The sequence below is a fragment of the Perca flavescens genome, chromosome 11, assembly GCF_004354835.1.
Source record: "Perca flavescens isolate YP-PL-M2 chromosome 11, PFLA_1.0, whole genome shotgun sequence".
Classification (NCBI taxonomy): domain Eukaryota; kingdom Metazoa; phylum Chordata; class Actinopteri; order Perciformes; family Percidae; genus Perca; species Perca flavescens.
This window is the reverse complement of record NC_041341.1, coordinates 32,926,209-32,943,248: the sequence shown is the minus strand read 5'-3', so window position 1 is coordinate 32,943,248 and position 17,040 is coordinate 32,926,209. Positions and strand designations below refer to the sequence as shown.

At 40.3% G+C, this 17,040-nt stretch overlaps 1 protein-coding gene across 4 annotated transcripts in view; it reads left to right on the top strand.

Annotated features, from left to right (window-relative positions):
• The window catches only part of stat4 (signal transducer and activator of transcription 4), a 21,371-nt gene extending 4,331 nt beyond the window's left edge, over positions 1-17,040 (top strand). For 3 of the 4 annotated variants that reach the window (XM_028591218.1, XM_028591220.1, XM_028591219.1), the window contains exons 5-25: positions 5,035-5,133; positions 6,318-6,410; positions 6,517-6,595; positions 6,725-6,816; positions 7,001-7,152; positions 8,383-8,541; positions 9,363-9,455; positions 9,624-9,683; positions 9,927-9,947; positions 10,603-10,696; positions 12,214-12,258; positions 12,687-12,770; positions 12,856-12,954; positions 13,384-13,519; positions 13,841-13,893; positions 14,284-14,378; positions 15,631-15,767; positions 15,944-16,135; positions 16,259-16,304; positions 16,810-16,915; positions 17,010-17,040. In XM_028591218.1, the coding sequence (XP_028447019.1) occupies positions 5,035-5,133; positions 6,318-6,410; positions 6,517-6,595; positions 6,725-6,816; positions 7,001-7,152; positions 8,383-8,541; positions 9,363-9,455; positions 9,624-9,683; positions 9,927-9,947; positions 10,603-10,696; positions 12,214-12,258; positions 12,687-12,770; positions 12,856-12,954; positions 13,384-13,519; positions 13,841-13,893; positions 14,284-14,378; positions 15,631-15,767; positions 15,944-16,135; positions 16,259-16,304; positions 16,810-16,915; positions 17,010-17,033 (1,959 nt within the window). In that variant the 3' untranslated portion in view covers positions 17,034-17,040. The remainder of the gene's footprint in view (positions 1-5,034; positions 5,134-6,317; positions 6,411-6,516; positions 6,596-6,724; positions 6,817-7,000; positions 7,153-8,382; positions 8,542-9,362; positions 9,456-9,623; positions 9,684-9,926; positions 9,948-10,602; positions 10,697-12,213; positions 12,259-12,686; positions 12,771-12,855; positions 12,955-13,383; positions 13,520-13,840; positions 13,894-14,283; positions 14,379-15,630; positions 15,768-15,943; positions 16,136-16,258; positions 16,305-16,809; positions 16,916-17,009) is intronic. The other variant, XM_028591221.1, reaches the window with a different exon arrangement.

Here is a 17,040-nt window from a genome sequence, read left to right as displayed (position 1 = left end):
CTTGCGCTATGCAATCATTTGTTAACTTTCTTGCGTTTCACTGTACTTTGTATTTGTCTCTATGCTTTAATTGGGGGAAATCAGACACTTCTCTACACAATCTAAACTTAATTTCATAGTCTGAAATGCTAATACAGTACTTCATGAATGGCATAAGCAATTTTCACCGTAACGTAGAGAAAGCAGTGTATCTAGAAAGACATCAAAGAGTAAACAAAGGAAGTGCTGTCACCATAACAAAAGTGGCATCAAAACTGTATGAGAGAGATACCACTGTACAGTAGATCCTTTTTAGCTGACATGTATCATTACAAAGGTAGTAGGTGGGAATAACCTCTGATGCTAAACACCTGGTGAGACTGGTGGTCTGAACTGATCCGTGTGGAGGAAAAAGATCCAAATGTGGTTCTTTCAAAATTGCTTTTAAAAAGGTTACAAAATGGGACGAAGGCAAAAGGTAAAGCAGGGAGAACGAGCATGGTTAAAAGCATGAAATACAACAATTTAGAGGATAACTTACACAACCGAACAGAACAAGGAATGGCAGGCAAAGGTAAACCAAAAAGGTTTTAAAGGTCCCATCTTGTAAAAGGTGAGATTTTCCACGACTTCTTTTATAAAGCAAGTCAAGGTGCTTCATTGTGATATCACAACTAAACCATATATATGTAGGAAGTGCTGCTACAGTGCTGTTACAGTTCTTCCCCGGCTGCAATGATGGTGACCAAATTCTGACCAATCAGAGCAGACTGGGCTTTTTCAGTAGGGCTGAAAGACACAGGCGCTAAAACGGAGCGTTTCAGACATAATGTGTTTTTTAAACATTATAGCATGTAAACATGTTCCAGTAGAAAACCAAAATACAAGTATGAACCTGATAATGAGCACCTGATGACCTTTACATTTCTGCAGATCCCTGGTGTTTGCAATATTTCGGGGAAGGAAAAAGGCAAAAGCCCTAGAACAATTTTAGTGCATCTAGTCTGTTCTGTATACCCACGTCCACTTACAGCACATTTGCTTGTATGCCTGTATAGACATCTGCCTACATTACAGTAGTCTTCAGTCTGATCATTGTCTTCATCATAACAAGATCAAACTTTTTCATTTCAAACATGTAATTATCTCAGCCCGACCGTTGTTTTTTGTTTACATAAAATGCCCAACACTCGCTCGCGTGCTACGCGGTGGAACTAAAATTCAGCCACAGACTGACAGTCAAATCTAAATTATCTGTAATAAGGAGAAGTATATGTACTAGAGGCGAGAGGGAAGTAGAATGAAGAGTCCCGTTGAATGTGTAGCTGGTTTTGTGTTGTTTCTCTGCGTTATCTGAGAGCAGCGACTGTTTCTACTGTTCACTGACTCAAATGTCAAAGAAAGGGGCCATGCGACTACTGATATGACTATTTGGCATTTTACACAACATTAAAGGGAATTCTTCTACAAATGATGTACTTACGGCTTGCTTAAATACTTGTACTAAGTACAAAAGTTATGTGTTAAGGGAAAGAAGACTTCCCATGTCACTTTCTTTCGTGTTTTCATGTGGTGGAGGTAATCTCTCTCTCGGTGAGCTCACGGGAGAGCAGAGTTTGGTCCAGGGGCCTTACAGGATGTTGTGGTCAGAGCTCAACGACGTCATGAGCCTCAGCACATATTTTATTCTGGAAAAGACTATACCTTTGCAGAACAAACCCATGAGGCTCATACCACAGTTTCTGTGTGTGTGTGTGTGTGTGTGTGTGTGTGTGTGTGTGTGTGCGCGCGCGTGCGTGTGTGTGTGCGCGCATGCGTGCGTGTGTCAGAGTCGATACTTTTCAGAGGAAGCAGTCACTCCGGTGCGGTATAGTCGAGGGTTTGAGAGTTGTTGTTATTGTGTGATGCGTATGAGTGAAGTTTATTTCACGATTCAAACAATGGCTGGGCAGTGTATCAATATTATATTGATGTTGTGATTTTGATGATTGTAATACGACATACGTGTTGTCTTTTCCTGGTTTTAAAGGCTGCATGAAAGTAAAGTGATGTCATTTTCTGAACTGACCAGACTGTTCTAGCTGTTCTGTTATTCGCCTTTAACCACTTAGTCACTGTATCCACATTAGTGATGAATATTTAACACAAATCTCATTGTGTAAATATTTTGTGAAAGCACCAAGTGTCAACCCTACAATATCGTTATATCAATATTATTGATATCAAGGTATTTGTTAAAAAAATATCGTGATAACCGATTTTCTCCATATCGTCCAACTCTAATTTAAACCGTAGTTGTGTTTGAGTCTCTCTTCTATTCGGTTTTCTTATCACCCACATTCAAGTATAATTTTCCTCAGGAAAATCCCACTGATGCATGTAACAAAAAAAAAATGCACTAATGTTGCACTTACGTGTCTTACTACTTTGTAATTTGGCTTATTTGTAGTGTGTGATTGTAATGTGATTGAGTGTGCATTGTGATTCTTGGTGTTCTGAGTTTGTACCTTCATGGTTGAATGAACTTCGGAAGTCGCTTTGGATTAAAGCATCAGCTAACTGAAATGGAATGTAATAATGAAATGTTTGATCTTTTACTGATGTTTATCAGAAATATGTAGAAAGACAATGTCTGCATGCTGCCGCTTTGGCTGACAAGTGGTCTCTGAGATGTGTATTGGGTAAACACTGCAGCAGTAAGAGGGAAGCACCAAAGGTGCTAAATAATGCAGGTCTGTTTAAACAGAAGTGAGCTTGTGGATGGCATTTAGAAACGCTGAACCCAACTAATTTGCTACTGGCCACTGCTAAATGGCATCAGAGATGAAAGAGAGTGTGTAGGTGTGTGTTGATGCATCCTCAGTCATCATTCTGGCAATGATGCTGATGCACTAAAACTTTAAAAGTCACACCTGGAGGCGAGAGAAAGTTTCCTCTTCCCACAGCAGAATTTTCCGTACTTTTCGAAGTGCGCCTTTGAACGGGCTGATGAGCAAAACAACACCATAATCTTCGTCTAAATCTCAAGCACAACATGAGAATCATGTGGTAGAAGCAGCGGTGGAGGCAGGACGGTGGCTGAGGGAAAGTTTGTGTTTGCTCCATATTTTAGATACACTGAAGGATCATAAGGCATTGCTGCACTCCATAGGTGATGAATCTTTAACAATTGGAAACAGTAAAATATCACTCAAAAGGAATGTAAACAAATTTGATATGATGAGGATGATGATGATGATGATGATGATATTTTAGTTAACATACATGAAAGAAACAATTATTTCCCACAATTTGCCACCGTAGCTTATTGAAAAAGAAATAAGCCAAGGCTTATTTTTGGCTATCCTATAATCCCCATAGAGTAACCCAGATAACCCTGATGATGTCATAGTGATGTCATCAGGGTTTTCTCAGCTTGGAAAGTAGTAACAGGAAACTGTTACAGACTGCGAGCAAAAAGTTGACGAAAAAGAAGTGTGGGTGTGTACCAGGCAAGGTCTAATCTGTATCCTCGTCGTTCCACTTCCGGGATTGCTCTGGTGCTGCTGGAAATTCGTGCATATCTTTTCGCCGATGTCCGTCACCTTCCTCTTTCTTTGTGTTGTAATTCTAACCTCCGGTGGATTTGTGAGGACTATGGTTAACTGCTCCTCAGATCTTTGCAGGGTAAATCCAGACAGCTAGCTAGACTATCTGTCCAATCTGAGTTTTCTGATGCACGACTAAAACAACTTTTGAACGTACACATGTTCCACCAAAACAAGTTCCTTCCCGAGACTATTTTGCAGCAGCTCCGTAAGGAGCTAACGGCTGCCCAAGACGATTGTGATTGGTTTAAAGAAATGCCAATAAACCAAAGCACGTTTTTCTCCCATCCCAGAATTCTGTGGGGACTAGCCAGACCCTTCTCCGCAGCGCTGTGGAGGACGGTCTGGCAATGCGAGACTAGGCAAGGTCTAATGAAAAGATGCTACGGTTGCATTATGGGAAATGTAGGATGTTTTTTGGAGCTTGACCCAAATGAGGGTCTAAAAGTCAGGATATCTCTTTCTCTTAATTTAGACTATTCTTTGAAATATCTCATGTCTCATGTTCCCCAACTTTATAGAAGTGCATCAGTAAATTACTGGTGTGTCTTTTTAAAACAATCAACGCAATTACAAACTAAATCTAAATATAAAAAAAAAAAAACAATGAACCTCAAGCACTGATTATTTTCTTTTTTTGTGATTAACAATTTTTTTTAATTTGTTTTTTAAACAACACACAGCAACTACAATATTCAAGATAGACAATAAACCATAAACCAAATGAACATATGTATAAATGACAAAACCATAAGCATAGATATAGAACAATAAGCTCATCATAAACGTTTCTCCCCAGCACAAAGCTCCATAAAAGCCCTCCAGAAAACTTAGGTACGTTCCCCGCACTGAATATTTACAAAGAATTTTTCAAATTTGATTGGTTATTAAGCTGATAGTAACAAGTTGCTCAAAAGCCAAAAATATACTGTTATTTATTCCAGGAACAAGCTCTATTAATCTTATTAAAATCTTCTTATATTCAAGCAAGTTGTAAAGTGTTCATCAGTATTTTCCTGAGGATCACACCCTCAAAATGTTCTCAGAGTCTAATGAACGTTACGGTTACAGGCTGTACTGTAACGCCCTTGAAGAAAACTGGTTATTCTCCAAGTATCTGTGCAGACCGTGGGCCCATTTACACTTTCATTATGACTGACGTATAGTCCTTTTATTTATTTTTTTTAACCTCATTCCGTTCCTGTTTAAATACGTTGAAACACTTCCAGTAAAAACCTCGTGTCTGAGAAGACCCATGATGACTCTGACTCTGATGATTCTCTAGATAGCAAGATAAACACACACTGTGGAAACTAAACCAAACATGTAAACCTCCTTATGCTGTCGGTTCTTGTATTGCTCCTGTACATCTCCATGCTAGCATTAATGAAATCCAAGTGCTTGGGTGTTTTTGTAACCTGGAATATTCTGTGTGTGTGTGTGTGTGTGTGTGTGTGTGCTCCAACAGGTGAAATACGCAACAAACCCTGCTACCATGGCCAGGGTTATCTCCACGTGCCTCAGCGAGGAGCGCCGTATCCTCTCCAGCGCCTGCATGCAGGAACAGGTTTGTCACTATTGTCTTCCTCTGAGGGGAAAGTCCCGCTGGTTGCTTAATAACAGATGCTGCGGTTACTGGTAAATCAGAGCCAGTACCAGGAAAACACTAATGTATAAATAACACCCCCACGTTCCCAACCGCTTCACTTCATTCCCGAGAAACAACGCCGCATGGCATTTATGTCTTGTCTTATGTTACTGTAAGTGCTGCAATAACCAAGTAGTCATTGGCAGTGGAAATCTTGTGCCTCAGGCAAACAACAATGCCCATTAAAAACCTAAAAAGTACATCAACACATAAAATATAAATGAAGTAATATAAATATAAAATATAATTTGTGAAGACAGTATTGCAAATGAATAAGGCTGAATTCAATTCAATTCAGTTTATTTACGAAAGAGGACAGTGCAAATTAATAAAACGCATGATTTTACATGGGTTACAAATGCCAGAATTAGCCAAAAGGCTATTTTTCATCTGTAGTCCCCTGCCCTCGATGTTTGAAAAAACAAAAAAGGCTTTTTAAAATATAAAGAAACTAAAAGGAAGACACAATCTGATGGACCAGAGAAAAGAAAAGACATGTAGACATACATGTATGTATGCATCGTGAGATGTAAATATATCTCTAAAGGTAAAGTGACATGTGAGTCTTATGGCCTGTGGGATGAAGCTGTCCCTGGATTAAGGATTAACTTCCTGCACCCCTGGGTGAAGAGGTCCCCTATAGATGGCAGCGCCGTCACGGTGATGTGCTGAGAAGTTTTCACCACCCTTTGCAGAGCCCTACGGTTGAGGGCGGTGCAACTGCCATACCAGGCAGTGACGCAGCCGGTCAGGATATTCTTTTTTTAAAAGATTCTTATTTTGGGCCTTTATTTGATAGAACGGCCGAAGACATCAGAGGGGGAATGACATGCAGCAAAGGGCCGCAGGTCAGAATAGAACCCGCTGCGGCAAGGACTGAGCCTTGGTACATGGGGCGCATTGAGGGTTGAGGGTGCCTTTCAAGAAGCTCAGGATCCAATCACAGGGGGGTGGTGTTGAGTCCCAGGTCTCTGAGCTTGGTGATCCCCTGACTTTTCAGACAGGTCAAAGATGTAGTTTGACCAATGGCTTATAATTTGCAAAAGTAAATTAATAAAAAGTAAATTAATAAAAAAGAAAACACACACAATATTTTCCAACAGGGTCCACTGGAGAAATCATTGCAGAATTCCGTGGCCTTTGAGAGGCAGAAGAACATGGACAACAGAGTTGGGCTCATCAGGGCCAGCGTGCAGGTACAGGAAACAAACAGACTCTTCAGGGAATATCAAGAAAAAAGAAATGAACTTACATTTCCATCCAGTCAAATGCATCCAAACCTAAATGTCTGTCTCTGTCTAGTTGATGGACCAGGCTGTGAAATACATCGAGGACATACAGGATGACTTTGATTTCCGCTACAAGACCCTACAGTCTCGAGGTGTGCCCTGTGAAAAAAAACTTTTCTTACCACTGTGCAAAAAACTGCACCGCCTGCAACACACAATATTATGCTCAAACCTGTGTGTGTGTGTGCGTGTGCGTGTGCGTGTGCATGTGTGTTTCTCAGAATCAACAGATCCTCGACCGAACTCTGAGACGATGAAACAGGAAGTAACAAGACTGCAGGAAATGCTGAACAGGCTCGACTTTAAAAGGAAGGTAAGCACTGGTGTCATCTTGCAAAGCTCTGACACAGGAGGGATGTCTCCACCAAATCAAAAACAAAGAGACAGAGATGCCTCACACAAACCTCATCGGTGTACAAATACAGACTTGTTAACATCTGGTCATTTACAGTTCATAAACCATTACAGCTGGTTTTTTTATGCATATCCTTTGATAGGAGATCTTGTCAAAGATGGATGTTGTGATCAAGGATATCGATGACCTGATGACGTCTCAGCTCAACCCCGAGCTGCAGGACTGGAAGCGCCGGCAGCAGATCGCCGCCATTGGCGGGCCGCTGCTCACTGGCCTGGACCAGCTGCAGAGTTGGTAATGACCTAGTCTCCCATTGCCAGACCTTCCTCCACAGCGCAGAGGAGGAGGGTAGTAGTCCTAGTCCACACAGCATTCCGGGATCGGAGAAAAACGTGCTCTGGTTTATTGGCATTTCATTAAACCAATCACAATCGTCATTGTAAAAATTCCAACACAAAGAAAGCGGAAGGTATACGGAAATCCTGCAAAAAAAAAAAATGGACATCCGCGCGGAATTTCCAGCTGTACCGGAGCAATCCCGGAAGTGGAACCTCGTGAATGTAGACTAGTAATGAGCTGAATGTTATTAAAGTTACACGCATTGTTGTGCATTATATGAACATTCAAACCTCATATGATCCTTATACACTTTTGGCTTGAGAGCTGGGTCCGACTCTGCTCTGATTATGGTTACGTCCAACGGTTCCAGTGTGAATTCTCACCAATGATGGCTTCGACCCAGATCAGCATTACATTACATTTCAGGAGAGACTCCATTAAGAGTGAACAATATATTTTCATTCAAGCACGTCTTTGGTGGTTAGACCCCATCATGACGTGATATATTTAGTGGGGTTAGTAGTACCGTAATTAGTTGAGGATATTTCCCCCCTGGGGTATAGACACTTATGATCATAAGAGTTGCTGAAGACCTAGATGATGGAATGTGGAGCAGGACTGGGCACTGATGTGATGAAGGGGTGGAGGAGGGTCGCATCCGTTTGCACTGAAAGGACTAAGGACTAGGGTTGGCTACCAAATTCAATACTTTTAAGGCACCGGCTGAATTTCCTCCTTAGTATTGAGTAATGAAAAATGCCTCGTCATTCAATATCAAATTACAATAACTAGAGAGTAAATCTCATCAGCGTGTGTGAGCCGATAAGCATGCAGCATGCTTCTACCAAGATCTAATAATGCTGATGATTGTCTGTCTAACGTTACCTGTCGTAGAGACACGCAGCAAAAACTCTACATTATGCAAAGAGACGGGGCTCACGTAGTAGGAGAGGAAAAATAAAAAGATTTTTTCCTGTAATGTGTGAAGTTGTAATTTCCTTTTGTTAAAATTATAAAATTAGTAAAGAGAAAGTATCGTTCAGGAACCGGTATCGTAGTCAAGGTATTGGTATCGGCACCAGTAAAAAAAACGCCCACTGAGTAGAAGCCAGAGAGAGATGTTATGTATGAATGAGTGATTAAAAGTTAATTTGTATTAAATAATCTGTCCCCTTTCCCCCTCAGGTTTACTCTGACGGCCCAGAGTCTCTTCCAGATCAAGCGTCAACTGGACAAACTGGTGGAGCTGGTTGTTAAGGTCACCTACGAAAGTGACCCAATCCCTCTGCAAAGACCTCAGATGGAAGAGCGAATCAAATACCTCATCTATCACCTCATCAAGAGGTACTCTCAACACAACGCAACATTAGCTTGCTAGCTCAGCTGTTAGAGTGTGCTCCATTAAGGCTGAGTTCTTACTGTAGCAGCCAGGGTTCAAGTCAGGCCCAGGGACTAAAATTGCAATACTACGCAAAGTAATGCAGATGCAATTATTCTCCTTTTAGTGTTCCTACACCCTTTTTATTAGTAATTAGATGTTTTGATCATGAGTAGGGCAGCAAATAATGATTATTTTCATTGTCGATTAATCTGTCAATTATTTTCTCAATGAATCGATTAGTTGTTTGGTCTAAAAAAAACATAAGAAATTGGTGAGAAATGGCGATCAGTTTTTCCCAAAGCCCAAGACGACATCCTCAAATGTCTTGTGCTGTCCACAACACAACATTCAGTCTACTGTCACAGAGAAGAAGAAACTAGAAAATGTTCACATTTAACGAGCTGAAACAGAGAATATTTACTTTTTTTCATAAAAAATGTTTCTAACCGATTAATCAAATAATTTAATAGTTGACAACTGATCGATTAATCTTTGCTAATCATGACTACTGTACTCTAATGTACAACCCTTTTATTTCAAACCAGTTTTCATGCTTTGAAGTTTAGTTGGGTCTGTAAACATGTAGAACTGAGAACACTGACATGTATGAACAACTTCCTCCTGTACTCGTAGCACTGACAACACATAGTACGATACAGCAAGGTGCTCAATACAGGACCAACGCAACCAACTGGTGGCTGGAATGCTCTACAGGCATTCGCTGTCAAGTGAAATGAACATGGTAGAAACTGTGTAAATCATATGAGGTGTGGTTTGTTCTCAGCTCGTTTGTGGTGGAGAAGCAGCCATGCATGCCCACACATCCACAGAAACCCCTCATCATCAAGACCGGAGTACAGTTCACCACCAAAGTCAGGTATCATTACGTGACACGTGACAAGATGTTTTGATGATTCTTTTTTCAGCTATATTTGGCTCTTTCACTCCTGTTTAAACCTCAGTCTTTAGTTAAGTAATTAACAGCAATGCTGGTTGAGAATTCAATTCATATATTTTTTTTTTCTCTCTTCCTGATCCCTCCCAGACTCTTGGTTAAACTTCCAGAAGTGGATTATCAGCTGAAAGTGAAAACAACATTTGACAAGTGAGATTTTTTAAATGTTTGTAACTGTTTTGCACTACTGCCTACTTCAATATACATAAGTGCACATAAAGTATTCTATCTTTAAACTTACACGGACACCACTTATATCTATCTATCTATCTATCTATCTATTTATGCAATGTAAAAGTCATATTCCTCAGACTAATTTGTCTAAGTGCTAATCTTTATATGTGTGTGTGTCTCTCTCTCTCTCTCTCTCTCTCTCTCTCTCTCTCTCTCTAGGGACCTCCCTCCTGGCAGAGTGTGAGTAAAAATGTCCCCAAGGACCGGTCGTACTGCTGATGTTAAATTTGAACACCGATTTAAGCAGTGTAGCAGTAGGTTAGCCTGTTGGAAGAACAGTGGCCAACAGACATGTTGTGATACCGCGGTCAGTACTGTATACATCTTTTGACTGCTTCAAGAAATGGGTTCTTTCCAAAATGCTACAAAGTGTTTTGCCTGAAATTCATGGCACAGTTTAGAAGCAAGTAAAAAAAAATAAAGTTTAATTGTACAGGTATATTTCTTTTTTTTTTTTTTTTTACCTATGACACAAACAGCTCTTTTCCGCATTCACTGTAAGACAAAGTACTTTACTGTAACTGAATATTTAGCTGGAGAGAGTCATCACTCCTAGGAGCACACTCTGTTTAAAGTCTTCAGCTGAGATTTACTGTAAAAGCTGTTCCAGCAATCTGAAAACAAGTAGTTTTCTTTTATAGTTCAAGATGGTTTTGAGATTGGAGTTTGTATTTGCTAACCATACACAAAACATTTTTAAATTGTAGGTATGCAGAAAAATGTACTCACCTTTCAGATTTTAGCAATTGCATTTGTATCATCTAAAAACAGTCAACAATTAGCATAAACGCACAAATCCAAAAGGCTTCTCTTTTTACCTGGATTTTCTCCTCAGAAGTCGTCAGTTTTTCATCCTGACCAACAACACTAAAGTGATGGACATTGAGGACTACTCAAATGGCTGCCTGTCAGTGGAGTTTAGACACCTGGTGAGACTACCCACTCACTGTCTGATTTTATTTAATGCGTAATATGGAGTTTTTCCATTACATGGTTACCTGCTCGACTCGGCTCGGCTTGACCTTTTTCCATTGCAGATTAATAGCACAGCTGTTATGTGGCTGGCCGTCATAGCACCGCCAAAGGAAACTGCCGTGACCTAACATGAGACACACACAGAGAACGTCGAAGGTGTGTGTTTTTGACTCTCAGCATGTGGCTGTTGCCACAGCCAGAAGACACATTTGTTGTTTCAAAAGAAGCTGGAGGCTGTAGAGGAGTGATTAGTGTTGATTCTCTCTGACCAGTCAGTAGTCTGCAGGTTTTCACGTCACCTTTTGGTATCTAACTAAAAACAGTACCTGTTGGCAGGTACCAGGGACTTTTTTTTCAGTCAGGAAAACCAAAAAAGGCAAAGTAGAGGCGAGTCGAGCAAGTTATTTTTTTTTTTTTTCACCATGTAATGGAAAAACGCCTTTAGAGATGGTCTGATACCATTTTCTTTCTTCCTGATACCGATTCCAATACCTGAACTTGCGTATCGGCCGATCCCGAGTGCCGATCAGATAGTAGGGGTGGGAATCACCGGAGGCCTCACGATACGATATCATCACGATACTTGCGATGTATTACCTTTTTTTCAACTTCAAATTATTCCCAATTTCAAATGATGTCCCCAAAGGAAAATGTTGTCAACATCTGTTTTATCGAAAAAGATACATTTCTCTGTTTGTTCATCTCACTTCAATTTTATTGCTGCAAAATGGGATTGTCAAGCAGACAGACTGACCAACACATATATCATAAAAGATCGATACTTGGCGTCTGTGTATCGATACAGTATTGCCACGAAAAATATCACGATACTATGCTGTATCGATCCCCCCCCCCCCCCACCCCTATCAGATAGCAGTGTATAATTTATTTATTATGTTTTAACAGTTGTATACTACATTTCTATCTTTGTTTTATGGTCTGGCTCAGGTTTAACACTTTGAGGAACACAGGAACAAACACAAGCAATGAATGCCACAGAACATTTCTTTGATTATCCAGACAGAACATAAATAAACTATTTTAAAGTAGATTTTCTTCTGGGCTAAATTACGTGGTATCGGATCGTTGAATAAACTCCAGTACTTTCCGATATTGATACCAGCATTTTAGGCAGTATCGGAGGCTTTTCACGATTCTGGTATCGGAAACATCTCTAATGCGTATGTGTCATATATATAATCAGAAAATATATAATAATACTTAGAGACTAAACACAGCCAGTCCTCCACTGACCCCCGACAGAAGAGGAAAAGCTGTTTTCCCCCATAACTTTATGAACTTTACATCATTGTATCAGCTGTCAGTAGCTATCATGCAGTACCACTAGACTAAATCCAGTTTCACTTACACTTGGATATGGTATAAAACATTAACCAGTTGGTGAAAGTGGTGATATGTTGAATTTAAGTTTTTGGTTTTCTGTTACTGACATTGAGTTTGTATCTTACAGCAGCTGAAAGAGAAGAAATATATCAACGGCACAAAGGGGAACGAGGTAAGGAATGCAGATGGAGTTGACCATTAATGTACCAGCAAAGTGGTCTCTTAGCACAAACACTAAATACCTGTGCTACTGTAATATGTTACTTTGTTTGTGCTAGGCATGGCTCAGCATAAGATTCTGGTAAAAGATTATTTTGAAATATCTGTGTAATAAGCACAATGTATATAATTTTAAAACACAAATTTTAGTGATTTTGAAACCGTGACTCTTTCTAAACGCGGTATACCTTGAAACCGGTACCTGGCCCATGCGTAGTTTGTGCATTGTTTTCCTGAATACAAATCTGTAAATGTTTCAACTGTCATTACTTAGATTACTGTCTAAAAATACTATTATTAATCTATATTTGTTATACCTAATATGTCTCTGTATAAGATGGACAGACTCTGAAATGGATGTGTGTTTTGTGTGTTCTGCAGGGTCTCTTCTCGGTGACAGAGGAACTTCACTATCTGAGTTTTGAGGCCTGCTTCACAGTGCAGGGCCTCACCATTGATCTGGAGGTCAGAAGCTAAAGAAGATAAATTTCCCTTGATGTTTGGCTCTCTGTTGTCGATGTCGCTTTCTCATTGTGTATCATCCTTCCAGACGTGCTCCCTGCCACTGGTGGTCATTTCCAATGTGAGCCAGCTGCCTGGAGGCTGGGCGTCGGTCATGTGGTATAACCTTCTCACTGATGAGCCCAGGGTGAGCTAACACACTTTTCAAAGACTCACTACAAATGGGCAACTTTTCAATATCATTAGCATAATGCTACGGTGAAATGAGGGGTATCAAAGGAGAAACCAAGTGTAGCTATGTATCGGTATTATGCAAGCTAAGTTTCACTATTTTTAAACAATGGCAGAGACTTGTTTAATTACAGAATAGCATCTTTGACGTTAAGTCCATGAAACGCACTATACAAATTAAATGTATTATTATTTATTATTAATGTGACGATTTTTACACACTGTAACATTATTATTGTATGTTGTATGTTTCACATTTAATTACGGTACGTCTGCTACCGAATCGGAGTGCATTATATAATAATAATAATATTTTTCAAAACTACTTCCACATCCACCACTCCTCTCCTCTTACCTTTTTCTTCCTCTTTCCTATCATCCACAGAACTTGGCGTTCTTTGGGAACCCCCCTCGGGCCACCTGGAGCCAGCTCTCCGAGGTCCTCAGCTGGCAGTTCTCCACCTTTGCTGGCCAAGGCCTCAACCGGGAGCAGCTCACCATGCTGGGGGAAAAGCTCCTCGGTATGTTTTGGCCCTCTAGCTTTCAGACTACCTGTTGACTGTAGACTTGGGGGTTACTGAAACACAAGAAAACACGTTTGGAATGGCATTAAAGGATTTTTTTTCAGCTGGCGATTGGCACTTTGTATTCAGACCACATGGGTTAACGTTGGTATGATAGCTGATAGTCTTTGGAGGCCGACCTATGAGGATAAGGCATGACTTAGTTTGGCACCATACTCATTTCATCAGGACCCATAGCTACTGACTTAAACTGCCCCGCCACTGGGTGTTGGGTACTTCAGTGCTGTCACTTATGTTACTTACTGTATGTTGTTGTAGGTCAGCATGCCTCCTGTAGTGACTACCAAGTGTCCTGGTCTAAGTTCTCAAAGGTAAGTGTGTAATAATAACTACGTATGTGGCTTACCACAAAGCACCACGTGGTCTCATCTCCATTATGGTTGTGTCATATAGTGGCCAATCAGAAAACATGTTCTGTGTTGTTGATCAAATATCTCATGTAATGTTTAAATGTAAAAAAAAAAAAAAAAAAGGACTCATTGTACTGTTTCCATGTGTCGTATATTCCTCATCCTTGTCTGTACCGTCATATGTGTCCTTCTTTTATGTCCTTAGATGCTTCGTTGATCTTATGATCTTATGTTTATGATGTTGATTTTGGAATGTTTTAAAGCAACAGATTGTAGCACTATGCCCAAGACAAATTTCCCCTCGTGGACAATAAAGTGTATTCTATTCTGTTCTATTCTATTCTATTCAAGGAGAATATTCCAGGAAAGCCATTCGGTTTCTGGATGTGGCTGGACTCCATCCTGGAGCTCATCAAGAAGCATTTGCTGCCGGTCTGGAATGAGAAGTAAGCCACTGGCTAACTTGCTATTTCTCCCAGCCCACCTCACTGTCCACCCTCTTCAACTGTCCCAATAAATCGCTGCTATGCAGTAGGACTGCTCCTCTTAGGATGTTACTATGATTCACTGGATGAGAATAGTCTGTACTGAGGCACTGGATTCTTACTCATGCACCTCAACAAAGTTCTGACAAGCTGTGGGAGCAGTCGTGCTTTGTGTACTCTAAATACAGACCACCCTTTCAAAAAAGGAAAAGTTACTTCCTATCAAAGGGATGATGTTGCAGTTTATGTGCTTGTCCATCTTGGGTGGTGTTTAGAATTTCTTTTCACTTTGCTGAAGAGGACACATGTGAAGTGTTTTAGCATTTATCTGTCAGTCGCTCCACTTCGTGCCATTGTGAGAAACTCTAAAAACTATGGGAATAGTTTGACATTTTGGAAAATATGCTTATTGGCTTTTTACCGGGAGTTATATGAGAAGATTGATATCATTGATATCGCTCTGTTTTGAAGGTAACAAAATCGGCTAACCAGCACCTCACTGATTAACAGGTTATCTCTTGTTTGATTCTGTTGTTGTCTCCGCGAGGTTGCCAGGCAACCAGCATAGACTGGGCCCAGAAATAGTCCAGCAATGTAATGTTTCTCACTAACTGTCTTTCTTGTTGTCTGGTCGGTGTCAAACAAAGAAACTCCACCTGTATTGCAATAAATAAGTTAAACATTTCTTGCACTGTAGGTCTGTTAGTGAGACAATTTTAGATGCGAAGCATCTTATGGACTTGCACGCATGTTTTGGTCAGTTATTGTCTGACTAGTTCTACACTGTCAAACTGCACTACTTATAGGAAAAAGATAGCAGCCGCATTTGGGACCTGCAGAAGTTCACACGCCAATGTAGCCTGCCACAGGCAGAGAAAGTGAAGTAATACTCAGAAACTACTATGCACCGGTTTATATTTAGCAGGTTTAAAATGCAAAAGCTTTAAACACACTCACAAATAGCAGCTATAAAAACGATTAGCTCTAAAATTCTTGCCTGAGTGAGGGCACAAGTGTTAAAATTGCAGCAGTTGCTGTCTTTGCCTATTTTTTTTATTTTATTATCCAGTTTTGATAAGCTTCAATTGTACATACAGTAATGAGTAGTGCAAAGACAAAGCAATGTAAGCATTTTGTAAATGTTAAAAAGTGATACAAGAAGCAGAAAAAAGTAATTGCTTTTCTTTCTCTTTTGCTAACACCATCCATGCAGCTTCATCATGGGCTTTGTGAGTAAAGAGATGGAGCGCTGTCTGCTGAAGGACAGACGGCCGGGCACATTCCTCTTACGCTTCAGTGAGAGCCACCTCGGAGGAATCACGTTCACCTGGGTGGAGCACAACGACAATGGTGAGGAAAATCCCATACCATTTGGCTCATTAAAGTGTATTTTTACATACTTTTTGCCCAGGGTCCGTTATATAAATCAAGTTCTACATTTCAGACGTGTTTCTTGCCTGTTGTCTTTACTGGATATATAATGCTCTGCTTCTGCTAACAGTGACCTTTTTTTTTTTTTACAACAGGAGTGGTGAAATTCAACTCTGTGGAGCCATACACTAAAAACCGGCTTAGCGCTCTCCCATTTGCCGACATCATACGAGACTACAAAGTGATCTCAGACGGGGTTGTCCCAGAGAACCCGCTCAAGTTCCTCTACCCCGACATCCCCAAAGATGAAGCCTTTGGACGTCTTTACAACAGCCAGCCAAGCAAAGGTGAGAGTGCAAAACCATTTCTCCATTTAGAGCTCATGTCTTAGTACTTGCTTGGAACTTTGGTGGTTGAATAGATAGTAGGCTACCACACTAATCTCTCTCGTATCTCTGTTAATATTTCAGTCCATCCATACATAGCATCTACCCTGATCCCCATCTCGGAATTGCGGTGAGTTCATATGAAGGCTACGTGAGACAAGGCCTGCATGAGACCCAAGGGCATAGCTTTGGGTTCAACATTGGGGGGAGTTGAGATCTCCACTTTTGAGCAAAATTTAAATTTTAAACGTCAAACACTTAATTTTCTTCATTCTGGTGAATTTTTCTGCAACAATTTGTGCCAATTTATAATGCAAATGCCAATGACTTTATTTATGTAAAGGTCATTAGACTAGGTTTTTGGGGGAGGAGGGTGGTTGCATTGGTCAAATAATATGATGAGACCCCTTATTGACTTACTTTTTGTTATTGTAAAAAAAAAATGTATCAGAAGCTTTACCCTGACATTTAATTATTGGACCAAAGTTGTGGAATAGATGTTGATTATGGGACATTCTTTGTGCTGTCACTGCAACCTACAGCATAATAAGATAACTAAAAAGGATCTAGAAAATACTACATGAGACAGAAGCAGTCCCTTCACTGGTATTTTCTCTCTTTCTCTGTCATCCCAGCTCTCACGCAAGCACCACAACACTTTCCTGTCAGTCTCCTGAGCCGCCCATGACTCCTGGGGAGTTTAACATGCTCAACGAGCACCTATGCTTTGACATTGACACCGTAAGTTTGCGTTCTTTGTATATTCTCATAAATATATATTATAGATGAGTCCTCTTTATGTTCTGCTGCTAATGTTGATCTCTTTGTTTTACAGATGAGCTCTTCATATTCAGAGTAAAGCGAGA